This window comes from Desmodus rotundus, chromosome 9 (assembly GCF_022682495.2).
Source record: "Desmodus rotundus isolate HL8 chromosome 9, HLdesRot8A.1, whole genome shotgun sequence".
NCBI classification, from domain to species: Eukaryota; Metazoa; Chordata; class Mammalia; order Chiroptera; family Phyllostomidae; genus Desmodus; species Desmodus rotundus.
The window spans coordinates 74,140,108-74,155,038 of record NC_071395.1 but is presented as its reverse complement, the minus strand read 5'-3'; the positions used below and the strand labels follow the sequence as shown (position 1 = coordinate 74,155,038).

General features: G+C 46.8%; 1 protein-coding gene across 2 annotated transcripts in view; it reads left to right on the top strand.

Annotated features, from left to right (window-relative positions):
* Positions 1-6,078, top strand: part of TEKT1 (tektin 1) — a 49,058-nt gene extending 42,980 nt beyond the window's left edge. For both annotated transcript variants that reach the window (XM_024564594.3, XM_045199190.2), the window contains exons 7-8: positions 5,163-5,359; positions 5,823-6,078. In XM_024564594.3, the coding sequence (XP_024420362.2) occupies positions 5,163-5,359; positions 5,823-6,030 (405 nt within the window). In that variant the 3' untranslated portion in view covers positions 6,031-6,078. The remainder of the gene's footprint in view (positions 1-5,162; positions 5,360-5,822) is intronic.
* The last annotated feature ends 8,853 nt before the right edge of the window (positions 6,079-14,931 follow it).

Genomic DNA, 14,931 nt, shown 5'->3' with positions numbered 1-14,931 from the left:
AGCCTCGTCCCCCTGCCGCATCCATGCCTGCCCCCTAGGACCCGGAGTCTAGCTGTCAGGCGAGACTGACTTGTGCGGTGTGCAGGACGGGCCAGAGTACAGCCTATGACGGAAGGCTGTACTGCGGTAGTATTTCCTTTCGAAATCTGTTGCAAATGTTCATCTGTGCGTGCTGATCTGTAATGAGATTTTATGTATTTCATCTTTGGTAATGTCTTTCCATTGAAATAGGTACTGCCAAGTACTATCTGTGAGCACATGATTTTAATTGAACGTACTCATTGCTTGGAAGGCATTCATAGAAGTCTGTTTAGAGTATTCTCCTGATACTGGCCCTTTAGCATGTCATTACAGTTCAGATTAATCACTTGCTGTTGAAGCATAGGTAGAAGCTCTTCAATTGCACAATTAAGTGGATTTTGAAATACGGAAACTTCCTTTGCACTTGCTTTGAGGTCCTGTCCCCACCCCCAACCCCCCAACAACCACTGCTGGAACTTGGAAAATATATCTGCTGCACATCTGTGCGGGAATGCAGGCCTTGCTGCTCGTGTTAACTTTTGACAGCACGGGAAGTGTATGCAGCAGCTCGATGTTCCTTACGATTCAAACCACGTTAGTTGTTGAAATAACTGCACTGCAGTGTACGCTTTGCACGCCAGTGCTCTCTTGCCTTGTGATTCTAGGTTGAATTTATTAAGATGTCTTATTATTATGTCTGCAGCAAATACTAATTTGCAAAGCTATTCAGTGTTTTATAGTAGTGGTTGTGGGGGATGGTTCTTGTTCAGGAGAATTTCATTCTTGGCCCTGAGCTAAAAATAAATTACAAGAACATTTTGCCACTGACAAACCATTGAATTGCTGAATAGTAGGGCAGGTCAAAATACTCAGCTTCTATTTCTGACAAAAATTCAGGGAACGAATGACGGTCAAGTCCACGAGGACTAACGAAGTTCACTGTTGATGCTGGTTCAATGACACATGATGGATTCCAGTATTTCCTGCAAAGTACTTCCTGATGAATACTACAGTGAATAACCAGAGGCTTTACACGGCTTACATTTTCACAACTTTTGTACATGTGTCCAGCTCGGCCGTTTCCCGCTCCACACATACATGCACCATCATCAGCTGTAACGTTTCTTAGCAGGTTCCACTTTAGGTTGTGTTGAATTACTGTTTTCTCAAGTGTTTAAAAGTATTCTTGCCTGTAGTTATTTCACGAGACCATTCATAGAGGCCGATTCTTCAGACACTTCAAACTCAGCCCTATTCCTTGAATAAACAGCATCAGAACACCTGCCAACTCATGAAGAGCAAAGGAAAACCATCCAAAATCATGTGCCTTGTTTTTAAATTGACCATCAATGTTGTTCCCAGTGTCCTTAACTCTTCGAGCAGCTATTCTTGCAGAGAGGCTAATCATCTTAAACAATTTCGTGTTCTCTGGACGCCCTTCCTCAGCTGCTGCAATCAAACACGTTTTAATTAACTCACTCTCGGGAAATGGCTTTGCCTGCTTGGCTAACAAATAAGACACTTAGAACCTTACTTTGATTGTGGCCTCATTTTCATGTTTGTTAAGAAATTCTGCAGTGATGAGATACAGTGTTTTTCTGATCATCCCTTTCCTGTGAGTCGAGACCATCATGGTGACACGTAGTCTGGTAACGACGAACGCCGCTTCCTTTCTGCACGGCCGAGTGTCAGTACCTAATAAACACGGTGCTTCGCTACCCAATGAACAGATCCACACTTCACTCTGCCCTAAAAGTGCAACTCATGAAGCCAGCTGTTCTTGTTTTGACATGATGGGCACGTTCTGGTGGTAAACAGGAGAATAAGATGGCGCTGCGTGGGGATACATGTAGCACTCGGAACGCTGGCAAGTTATCACCGTGTCACTGGATGTAACGCTATGGACATAGTGCTCTGGCCAGCAGCCCAGAGCAGTGAAGGTCTAACACACAGTCTGTGGCAACTTCTTAACCCTGACATTGTAGTTTAAAAACAGCCCTATGTAAATGAATGAGCATGGCTGTGTTTCCATAAAATTTTATGATGGACACTAAAGTTTGAATTTTATATAATTTTCAGATGATATGAAATACTATTCTTTTGAATTGTTTCAACTATTTAAAAATGGAAAAACTTTTCTTTTCAAAGAGGATAAAAAAACAAGCCACAGATAAAGCACAGTTATCCAAAACATACAAAGAACTCTTAAAACTCAACAATAAGAAAACAAACAGCCCTGGCTGGTGTGGCTCAGGGATTGAGTGCCAGCGTGTGAACCAAAGTGTCGCAGGTTTGACTCCCATTCAGGGCACATGCCTGGGTTTCGGGCCAGGTCCCCAGTAGGGGGCATGTGAGAGGCAACCACACATTGATGTTTCTTTCCCTCTCTTTCTCCCTCCCCTCTCTCTAAAAATAAATAAATGAAATCTTTAAAAAAAAAAAAGAAAACAAATAGCCCAATGAAAAAATAGGCAAAAGATCTAAACAGACACCTCACCAAAGAAGTATACAGATGGCAATTAAGCACATGTAAAGATGCTTAACATCATGTGTCATTAAGGATTGCAAATGAAAACGAGATACGGCCACACACCTATAGAAAACCCAAAACATCGACAAGGCCAAACACTGACAAGGATGTGGAGCAATAGGAAATCTCATTCATTGTGGATGGGAACGCAAAATGGTACAGCCACTTTGGAAGACAGTTTGGCAGTTTCTTACAAAACTAAACATATGCATATGATTCAGCAGACTCACTCCTTGGTATTTACCCAGAAGTGTTGAAAACTTATGTCTACACAAAAATCTGCATGTGAATGTTTAGCAGCTTTATTCATAATTGCCAAACCTGGGAGCAACCAAGATGCTCTGCCATAGATGAGCGGATAAACAAGCTGTGCTTCTTCATACAATGGAATATTATTCAGGGATAAAAAGAAGTGAGCTGTCGGGCTGCAAAAAGACATAGAGAGACCTTACATGCATATCACTGAGTGAAAGAAGCCAATCTGAAATTCATGCTGTATGAATCATACCGTATGATTCCAACTACATGACGTGTGGAAACAGTAAAAATGTCAGTGGTTGTCAGGGCTTCAGATGGGGGCTGGGTAGAGAGGGGTGAAAAGGAGCTCAGGGGTTTTTAGGGCAATGAAACTATCCTGTATGATATGCTAACAGTGGATACATGTCACACATCTGTCAAAATCCATAGAATGTACAACACAAAGGCTGAACCATAATGTAAACTATGAACTTTAGGTAATCATAATGCATGCAATATTGGTCCATTGGTTGTAACAAAGGTACCACATTAATAGAAGATGTTCATAACAGGGGAAACTGTGTGTTGGGGGAGAGAGGGTATGTGGGAGCTCTAGACTTCTGTTCAGTTTTGCTATAAATCTAAAACTGCCCTCAAAACTAAAGTCCATTAATTTACAAAGGGTCGCTAGTTTGGTTCCCAGTCAGGGCACATGCCTGAATTGTAGGCCTAGTCCCCAGTAGGGGGCGCATGAGAGGCAACCACACATTGATGTTTCTCTCTTTCTCTTTCTCCCTCCCTTCCCCTCTCTCTAAAAATAAATAAATAAAATACTTAAAAAAACCTAAAGTCCATTAATTTAAAAAACAATCCTTTTTCAGCCTGTTCAAAACCAGTCTGTATCAAAACAGACTGCATTTGGCCCCATAGGTCATGGTTTGCTGATTCCTTATTTAATCCATAATATTTGTAGTTTTGTTTTAAGCAGTCTGTGCATTTAAGATATTTTAAATATTTGTAAAACTTAAGAGAACTTGGCCTGTTTTTTAAAAAATTATAACAAAACATGTAAGTAAATAATTTAGCCTTATGATTTTACTTGAAATTTTAAGTTTGAAGACAAAGTTAAAATATTTGAGAATTTAAGATTAATCATTTTTACTAGGTTACTAGATTGACGAGATCTTTTAAGAACTTCAGAAAGCCTTGTTTGATAGAACAACTCAAGTAGTTTTTTAAAGTTTTATATGAAATTTATAAATACTATATGTTATACATCAAATTTATAAATGCTGCTTTAAATAAAAATTCAAAGGATTTTAACCATGCTTGAAGTGCAAGCAACTATTAATCAAAATCAATTTAAAGTGATTGTTAAATTTGCTAAATTTGAAAATAGTATGGTATCTGCGAACCGACATAAGGAAAGATGAAGAAATGTTAAGAAAAACCTTAAGAAACCAAATGCAATGTGTGGACCTCATCTGTATTCTAATTTGAACAATCAGGGACATTTGGAAACTAGATATTAGATAATATTAAAGAATCACTCGTGTGTGTGTGTGTGTGTGTGTGTGACAGAGAGACTAAGGTGCTGCAGTTATGTTAAAAGACAATAAAAAAGCCCTTACGTCTTAGGAATACATACTCAAGCACTGGAGACTGAGCTGATGTCTGGGATTTGCTTTAAAATAAGCTAATGGGCAGGGGTGGGGAGGGGGTTGTAGGTGGAACAAGATGGACTGTGTGTTGATCATTGCGTCGTAAACACGATGAGAACCTAAGTTTCGTCATACTAACTACTTTCGTGTATATTTGGACATTTCCATGGTATAAAGGATTTTTTAAAAAGCTTAAGGAAGAAATAAAAATGTTAGTTAAATATTAATCTAAAAACCCAGGTAACTTCTAAGTAATCTTTTCTGTGCACAAAACCACCTTCAAAGAAACCGACACAACTAGGGTTGAACTGTGCGCACTCTTTCTTCAGGCTTCTAGGGAGCAGAATGAGTGCTGGTGGGTGGACTGCCAAGGGAATAGGCAGCTTTCCGCTCCTGATTCAAAGGTGCCCAGTCCCAAGGCGGACGGGCAGCCTCCAGCCTTTGCTGAGGGCGTTCTCCAGGGAGCTCCCAGCATTTGGGAAGGGGATGAGGAAACAATGGCCCATCAAGTCCGTTCTGTCTGTGAGGTTCTGAGGTTGGAGGAGTTGCCTTGCTCGCTAGCAGCCACTGCTGTCAGGAAGAGAAATCAGACTCATTCTGGGGCCCTGCTTCCTAGCTTACATGACCCCAAGGGACCCCCCCCCCCCAAGAGTGCCTGCTGTTGAGTTTTGAGGAATACAGTCTGGCCTCACCTACTATAATTCTTTTTTAAGGTCATGGAAGAGGTTGCTTCCCAAGAGAAAAATGTTACAGTCCTTGAAAAAGCCATCCTTGACCAAGAAGGGCCTGCCAAGTTGGCGCATACACGCCTGGAGACCAGGACACGTCGGCCTAACGTGGAGCTGTGTCGCGATGTGGCCCAGTATCGGCTGATCAGAGAGGTTCATGAGATCACCCACAACGTTGCCAGGTAGGCCGGCGGCCGGGAGGTGGAGGGCCACCGGGCCTCCATTCAAACCCGGACTGCGAACAGGGCCAGGCTGTGCCATCATGGGTGAAGCCTGCCTAGCATGAGCACTCCGCGTCTATGACGTCTGGGGGGTTCCTTTCTAGAGGGCGGTCAAGGGGCTCCTTGTTAACTCCAGTCAACTGCTGCCATGCAGGAAGTGGATACCAGTGTTTAAATTTTCCTAAAGAAGTCCGAATCCAGATGTTTAGGTAAAATGTACAGTTTTAAATGTCGGCAGTTCGCGGAGTTGTCTATCTTGTGAATCTGGCCCGTGGCCTCCCATCTGAAATCTCTGTTTTAAGGAGGAGACAGGGAGGACACGTCAGTTTGGCTTCTTGCACTGAACACACAAGTGCATTCTTCCCCGCTGGAAACGCGGTGTGGAGTGGTAAATGATTCCCGTATGTTCGTCCTCTTCTCCTAGGTTAAAGGAGACGTTAGCGCAAGCTCAGGTGGAGCTGAAGAGGCTGAATCACCGACAGCTCGCCCTGCAGGAGGAGATCCAGGTCAAAGACAACACCATCTACATCGACGAAGTGCTGTGTATGCACATGCGGAAGTCCATCCCGCCGTGGGTTGGGGACGACCACGGGGAGTGGGCGGGGGGCCTCCGCCCCGACGCTGTCTGCTAAAAGTTGGGACCGTTGAGATGCTCATTAAATCAACGTCATAAAACAGTAGTACGGAACTCTCATTTCAACTAGGCGGCACTTGCGGTCAGCCCAGGGTTCCAGCCTACTCGGAGCTGGGATCTGGGTGCAAGGATGTGAGCTGCCGGTGCTGCTGGGGTGGTGGCTGGTTAACCGTTAAAGTCCGTGTGTTAGCTGGCACAGGCCATTCTGACACTACCGCAGGCCTTGGGGCCCAGGGAGAGGGGTCCAAGACATTTTAGTTCAGGTTCACTTCAATTCAGTGGGTGGGCTGGACCCCTTATTCGGACCATGCCCATCTCACTCATGAGTGGGGGTGTAAATGTGTCCCTTTGCTCTCAAGATTCCTTTTCCCCTGAAAACAGTATGACAGCTGACTTAGACCCTGGCTGGTTCCCAGGAAGCCTCCTCGAGAACACAGATGAGAGAGCAGCAGCCCTGGGCCAGGAGTCCCCACAAGCCTTCCGAAACCTGTAGGGGGCTCTCTGGGCCTCTTCCTTCTGGCTGAAATGAAGGGGCCAGGACAGGCAAACCAAAGGCGGCTGCAGCTCTTAGAAAGTCAGCTTAGTTGTGGGGCTTGAGGAGCGAGCGGGCCAGGTTGCTGTTATCTGGGGTCCTGTGGGGGGCCAGAGGGAGGATGTTCTGGTTCACAGGTCGGAGAGGGCTGAAGGGCACTGTGGGCCCATGTGTCAGCTGTGGGGTGGGTGGCTCTGGCAGGAGGAACTCTGAGTGGACACTCCAAGAAGGCTGGTGGCACCGGGACTGACAGGGCTGGGGTGCCTTATGGAGGGTGCCCAGCATGTGTTCAGACCCCAGTGACTGTAGTCCCGGGGGTGGCAGATTGGGAAAGAGGGAGGCCGGGTTCCTGGGCTCCATAGGCAGGTGTTCCCAGCAGCTGGGAAGAGCGTGTCCTGTAGCACCACCCTGCCGAAAGGGTTTCTGGATTTTGTTTTCTTTCTTGGGTGTAAACAGACTGAGTTTGGTGTTGGTTTCCAGAGCAGTTAATAATCACTTAGAGTACTTTTTTAAAATACTCAAACAACAGTAAAGGAAAAGAAAAGACAACACTCCCTTTCCTGCCACAGATTCAAGTCTGAGGCTGAGTTTGTCTAGCATCAGACATTCCGAGTGCGCCATCTCCAGCGGCCCCTCCCTCCTAGGCTGAGCGCGATACCGTACGTGAAGGGCTTCATACGGAGGCTGACCCTCTGATAAATACGAGCCATTTTGTAATAGTCCTCTCCTCCATACCTGCATGATCTGCAGTTGTACTTAGGGCGTAGGCTCAATTTCATATTGTTTTCTTCCTTAATTGTACGCTGCAAGTAGTTTTCTCTGTTGCTATTTCACCTCTGTACTTATCTTGATGGTACATAACCTCTTTAAAATTTTTCACCAAGACCATTTCCATATACCTATACCTACTATTTTTTTTTCCAAAGAGAATTCTGCTTATAGCTGGCTGCCTTCCGCTGAGTTACAGCTGCTCAAGGGTACACCTGGGTGACTGTCCAAGGAAGACCTTTGCTGTGGGAAACTGCTCATTCATTCATTCATTCATTCTCGCATTCAAAGAGCACCTTCTAAGTATGGGGCTGCCATCTCAGTGCCTTCTACGTGTGGAGCTGCTGCCACGATCTGCACCAATGTCCAGTTCCCAATACTTGTTGGATGTCCATTTGGTGTTGGGCAGAGCTCTGGTGGCCTTGGGTCAGGAGACCTGACTTCTAGTTCTGACTCTGCCAGGGAAGTCCCTCCCCCTCTTCAGGCTACCTGTAAAGTGAGATGATAGGCTTAAATGGCCCAGAGCCCTTCCCATCTTTGATCTTCCCTGTTTGGGGGCACAAAGACAGTCAGTATAGGATGTGGGCCTGACTCCCAGGAGGTTTGCAGTTGAAGTGTTCCATGGTCCAGAGATTCTACGCTATCAGCAAGGGCTGTTTCTAGCCTGGGATGCAGAAACCCTCTTGGAGGCCAAGAGCGTGAGCTTCATGCCGATCTGTGCAGTGACCTGCCTTCCCAGGTCCCTCTCAAGAGCTGAGCAAATAGGCAGCCTTCCCCATGCCCTCTCTAGAGAAGTCTCTGGGTGCTCTCCTGCCCTGACTTGGAAGAGTCCACGCTTAGAGGACAGACCTCAGAGTTTGGCTAACTTCACAGGACTATGGGGCCTACACCAAAGGATGTGGCAAGCAGGGGTAAAGACTGTGGGGGGAACCCTTCCTCGTCACTATGGCTTTGAGAGGCGAACAGGCTCAGTGGTGAATTAAGGCCACAGGCTCTGCTGTTAGACTTGGCCCAGACCAGCTCCCTCGTCTACCTGGGGTGAGATCCAGGAAGAGTTACTCATCCTCCCTGAACTTCAGTTGCCCCCATTTCAGGAGAAATCAGAACAACCTCGTCAGGCTTAAAGCATCTTCAGAATATGCCTGAAAATATTACCATTTAAAAATTTCATGCAACAAACATTCACTGAGAACTCACTAGGCATTCAACACTGTGTTCAGCACCAAAGACAGAGACTGGGACCAGCATCTGGGGGTCCCGCAGTCTAACGAAGGCAACTAGAAATTATGGAGATAATTACAGCAACATAAATTGGTACAACTATCTTGGAAAACAACTTGATAATATTTCAGGATCACCTACTAGGTGTCAAGCCCTTGAGATACTTCAACGTGCTCAATTTTCACAAACACCCTGAAATGCAGGTAGTAACCCCATTTTAAGGAGTGAGGACATTGAGATTAATGGAATTTAAGTATCTTGCCCAAAGCCATCAAGCAGTAGTGGTGGGGCATCCAGACTGGGGTCCAAATCCATTCGATGATAAATATGGATTTTCTCAACCTAACCAACTAAGTCTAGCAGATAAGATAAAGATACAAGATTTATCAACTATTAATATCTCATCTAAATAACAGGTCCATCAGGAGTTAGACGATGGGAAATAAAGTTAGAAGGCTTCACTAAAGGGCCAGTGGGGTGGGTGGGTGGGTGGGGCATGAGGATCTGGGTATTGATACAGGGTCATCTGGCCAGAAGAGCCAAACAGTTGCCAAAAACGAGAGAGAGAAAAAACAACTTACACACCATATCATTTAATTGTCTTTAAATAGAACCAGAGTTGAATTTGTTTGAAATCAACATAATTAAAAGGAACAGGGGACCAAAGTCCTCCGTCCTCAGTGGCCTTGTTAGCAGTACTCGGTGGGAACCCTTCCAAGGTGCACAGCATTCAGCTCAGTGGGAAAGTCTCAGGAAGGTAGCCCCCACCCCAGGATTCTATCGGGGTTCTTCTCTGTACCCTGCATTCTGTTGGCTGCATCTGCCCCTATCCAGAGCGCTCCCATCCCATCATCTTCCCCCACTGCCGCCGCTCGGATCTGATCTGGAGGTGCCAGAGTTGGGCTCACTAAAGCCAGAGCCACTCTCCCAAGGGACCAGGATCGTATTTGGGTAACCATAACGACTGGAGTTCTTACATCCTACTGACAACACGTATAGGCACCCAAAGCCACAGAACCTACAAAAAATTAATAGGAACTCTGAGATGGCAGTCTGAGCTCCCTGCCATACAAACAAAGTGCCTGGTCATGAGTCAAGCTCACGGAGAGCGAGGACCCTGTGGGGGGAGAAAAGGTCTATCTGTGTCCGGAGAGCTGGGAGAGCCCAGAGAGGCTGTGGGAGAGCTGTGGGATGTATGAGATTTTAAAGCGCGTGGAGAGAGGGTGAGGCTTGAGCCCTGGGAAAGGTCAGTCCTTCCAGGCTGAGTGCAGAAGAGTCCCACAAGCAGACTAAGCAGGAACGTCCGAGGGGCTGGAGGAGAGAGCATGGTGTCACGGGTGCCGAAGTAGAAAGTTTCCAGGCACTGGGGTCCGTGGATCAAATGCTCCAGAGCATCAGCTGAGAAAGGAAAAGCATCCTCTGGACTTGACAATTAGGCAATCACCAGGGACACGTTGCCAAAAGGAATTTTTAAAAATTTATGTATGTCTGTTTGTTTACAGTCTACCTTCAACATTATTTTGCATCAGTACAGTGGTCAGACAATCACATACTTTACAAAGTGTTTCCTTCAACACCTGAACGCGCCCCATGTCGTCTGGTTTCAGAAGCTAAGCGAGGGCTGGCCTGGTTAGTCCTTGGAGGGGAGGCCAAAAGCAATTTCAGCCGAGTATTGGAGGAAGAAGGCAAGCATCTGGACTAGGAGATTTCAGTTCCACCCAGCGGCTCCCTTGAACAGAACGGACGTAGGCTCTGGAGTGCGGGTGCAGCTGCTGTCTGTCGCGTGGGTGGGAAGCAGGAGAAGAACTAGAAGCTGGAGCACCAGGTGAAAAAAGAAAGAACTCCCTACAGTTCTCCCTTCCTCAGCCTCAGGTGGTTTCTGAGGCCCCAGGTTCTGTGAGACACTCAGCATCCTCATACACATTCCCCTTTCTGCTCACTGACACCCAGTGGGTTTTCTGAGGCTGCCACCCAAAGGAGTTGTAACTCATCGGCCTTGTCACTCGACGGGACAAGTGGGCTGCCCGAGAGGGGCATGGGGGTGGGGGTTACCCTTGAGAGGGAACTTGATGGAGACATAGATGTTTGCTGGGTAGAAAGGGGGATGTTCCAGGGAGTGGCATGGCGTACACAAAGGCAGGGGTCTCAAAGAGCCAAATCTGTTTCCAGGGGAACTGGGTGTGGGTCCCGATAAAGAGTGTTAGACCTTAAATTGAAACCAAGGAGAACCTGTTATATAGCCATTGGTAATCCCAGCACTTAAAGGCAACCATTAACATGCTGAGTGCTATTATCTCCAATTTATGGGGGTGGGAATTGAGGATGGGGGTGGTCACATGGGTAGGATTCAGGACCCGCCTACCAGAGGTTGCATGGCTAATGAGTTTCTGATGCTTAATTGGATCTCAGATCCTGAAACCAGGATCTGTTGCCTTAATGCATTTTTACCTGAAAATTTATCAATGGATTTTGGCAAACCTTTTTAAAAATGTAAAAGTTGGGAAGACTCTACTCTCTTGAAGCAGGCAATATTTGCTTGTTCTGAAACTGGATTACATTCTCTGTAGGGAAGCTAATACAGATGCCGGTGCCTCCAGCAATGCCCCTGCACAGAGAACCCCTTTGCTTCTCCAGCCAGTCAGCAATGGCGTACTCCCATCTGTTGCACATTAGGCCTGTGGCATTGAAGGGTGTGTGTATGAGGGGGTGGGGTGGGCTCATTCATTTACTAGTTCATACGCCAAGTACTTGCTGGGCCACAGCGTACAGTGCCAGGGGCTGTGCTGGGCACTAGATTAGAGGTGAGTCAGACACAGCTCCTGGTGATGTGGAGCTCAGTCCTGGGGCAGGTGGTACACAGGCACAGCAAAGCCATTTCGGACGGAGGGAAGTGCCGTGATAGCAATAGACAGGGTGGTCTGAGAAGTGTAGCAGGACGGGCTGCCACTTCAGGCTGGGTGCAGGGAGGCCTTTCTGATGAGCTGACACTTGAGCTTAGATAAAGGTGGACAAGAAGGTGGTGGTCATGTGAGTATCTGGGGAAAACACTCCCACTTGTCCTTTGTAGTGAACAGAGAAAAGGCCAGGTGACCAGAGGAAAGGAGGTGGTACAAACTGAGTGCAGTGAGGTAGATGGGGGACAAATCTTGTAAGACCTTGTAGACCATGGTCACGTTCAAACCAGTTTCTAGAGAGAGGCATGTACGAGGGCAGGGGCAACATAAGGGGTTTCCAGGAGGCAGTAGGAGAGCTGGCCCTAGAGCCCATTTGCTGAAATATGCTAGGGGTGAGGGGCGGGGCCCCAGGCTTTTGCTTTAGTCAGTCAGAGACTGGGGGCGGGGCGAGGGGGCCGGCCACTGGTCAGCAAAGTCTCCAATCCACCTGTTCCCTGTTTAAGGTTGTCTCATTCAGTCACGAGCAAGTCATCGATCACATATGTGACTGACAAGGTTAGGCTGTGACGTAGAAGGCTTCCCTGGCGACAGATAGGAGGGAAAGAGATTGGGTAAATTCTCGAGGAATGACTTTGACGCAAAGCATGAAGTCTTCGGGGTTAGACATGCTTTTGGCCCCAGTTTTGCTAGTAACTCATCTAGGAATGGTACAGGAGTCCCCTCCCCTCCCTGGGCCTTATTTTCTTTATCTGTGAAGAAGAGGCATTGGGGTGGCGGTGGGAAGGGCGGTGAGGAGACGTGGGAGGTTTCTTCCTGCTGAAAAGACCGTGTATTACCTGCTGGGGTCTTCAAGTACATGACGGAGCTGGCTGAGTTAAGTCGGAGCTCCGTTAGCGCCACAGACGTGCTCTTACGGACCGCTTAAACGGAAGGCAGCAGTCTACAGCAGTGAGATGGGTCAAAACGAATACACATTACTTCCACACAGCTGCTCACTGTGGATGGGGGTGGAATCACACCTCGGCAAGGTGTTATTTTGAACCATTTATCAAAGACGGAGCGCCTCCTCTGTGCCAGGCCCCGTTCTAGGCATGGAGACACAGTAAACAGTAAAAACAGACGCTCTCGAGGGGCTTACCTTCATTCACTTCAGGATTTAAGATTTTCTGTGTGGGTGTGTATGTGGCTAGATGGTGTTTTCTTAAATCTGCAATTTTGCAAATGTAGAGGAATAGGAATTAGGTTAATTTTCTAAGTGCCACCCAGGGAAGCCATGCAAATTTCTCACCATGTGTCATATTTAGCCAATGGACCCATAAGACTCTGGGGCTTCAAATTGCAAAGAAGAATTTCCATCGGTCCCTCTCTGAAATAGCTGGCTGGGTAATGTGTACAAAGGGGTAAACACGCACCTGTGGGCAATGGTTCATACTTCAGTTTGATCACAGACCTGCTTTCCTTACACACTTGGAAATTCACACCGCCACGGCTTCATCAGTTCCGTCAGCAGCTGAGAGGAGGCACCAGGGAGTCAGACTGCACTTCCAGCTCGTAAAGACAGATATGGACACGCCTCAGTTCTCCCATCCGCATTCCTCCCAACAACCAGGAGGAACCTCAGCGGGCATGTGGGAGACAGCGGTCCCCTCTTCCTGCTCTGTGCTGGAGGCGGGGGACAGGCAAGGATAAGAAGCTGCCACACAGGTCACAAGTATGGGCTGTCTCCCTCTACCACAGGGCCTCTGAATGTCGTAATTTAAAAAATGGTCACTTGTTGAAAAATCTGTGGGCTGGAAAAACTCGCGTGCCCTGTGTTTTCCCAAGGTCTTGATCCTGTTTCGTTTCCTCTGGGAATCCACGGGGGTCAAAGCTATTTTAACACTCATGCCAAGACATCATGCCTTTTCCCTCGCACTCCCTACGAAGCTTTCCGGGGGCTACACGGTCTGTGATACCGAACAGACTGCTGAAGCAGCGATGAGAACACAGCTGTCTGCTATTAAGCCAGACATGAAAGAGATTGTGAAACTGTGAAACAAATCAACTCTCTTATGAAAACGTGTTAACATAAATAACATTTTAATGAACATGTTTTCCATAAAAGATCCTCCATCCTTAGAGTCTGTGCTTGAGGATGAAAGGAAGCTAAACCAGAACAGGTCCACACTATGAATCATTACACCTATCGATCAATCTGTCTCCCAGGTGCTCTGGATTCCAGCGGAGGCTCCCTCTCACATCAAGCCAGCTCCCTCCTCCGTGGTCCACGTGGAGCCAGATGGCTCCCAGGGGCCCTGCGGGTTTCAACTATGGCACTGCAGAGTGTCTTCTCCCACCAGACCTGGGAGCTCTTCACAGGCGGGGCCCTACTTCCCTCGCCCGTGTCCACCTTTCCTGAACGTTTGTGGGACGGAAGCCGTGTCTACCCAGAGGCACTGCAGGGACACTCGGATGAGACAGCGAATGTGGAAGTGACGGGAAAGTTGAGATCTGTGTGAACTTTAACAAAGGCCTGAAAAGTTGAGCATAAATAGGGACACAGCATACTAAAGAGGCCACAAACGAGACACTTGTCGAAGTATTCTGAGATTTATTAGTTTATATCTATTGGAAAAAACCCTACATGCAACTCTCTGCACAAAAATCTCAAAAGACCAGAAGCAATACATCCCTATGGCCCGGGCTCAGGAATTTATAATTACTCCCTATTTAAAACACACTGGATTGTTTCCCGATTATAAAAATAACATATGGTTAGAGTAGAAAATTTGAAAACTGTGGGAAAGCATAAAAAAGAAAATTAAAACTACCCACAATTCCACCACTCAGATACAACTATTAACATTTTTGGTGTATTTCTTCTATGTTTTCAAAGGAAAAAAAAACCCCTCATGTATTTTGTATGATTTATATTACACTAAATATAGTTTTGGGTCCTGCCTTTTTTTACTTAGCATCACTTTGGGGACATTTCCCCATGACATCACAAATTCTTAGTAAATAGGAGCGTAATGGCCTCCTCCGGTTCTGCCCCACCCCTGAGGGCTGGGCACCATGCTGCCTGAATGTGAGAATGGAGGAGACACAGGGCAAGGAAGCACTGCCCCCTGGCTGGGTGTCTCAGTTGGTTGGAGCATCATCCACACACTGAAAGGTTGTGAGTTTGGCTCCCAGTCAGGGCACATGCCTAGGTTGCCTCCAATGGGGGCTCGTGTGGCGGGTAGCCAGTCAATGTTTCCCTCTCACATCAATGTTTCTCTCTTTCTCTTTCTCCCTTCTTCTCTCTCTAAAAAATCAATAAACATATCCTTGAGTAAGGATTAAAAGAAAAAGAAAAGGAGGTGCCGGAGCTATTAGTCCACAACACTGATAAATTTGGGGCTGGGGTCGCTCTGTAGGAAGGAGTTCCAGCTCTCAGCGGGCTTCTTCTAAAAGTGGGAATTTCCCTGCTTCGTTGGAGGCCGTGCTGGTGGGTTTCCACTCA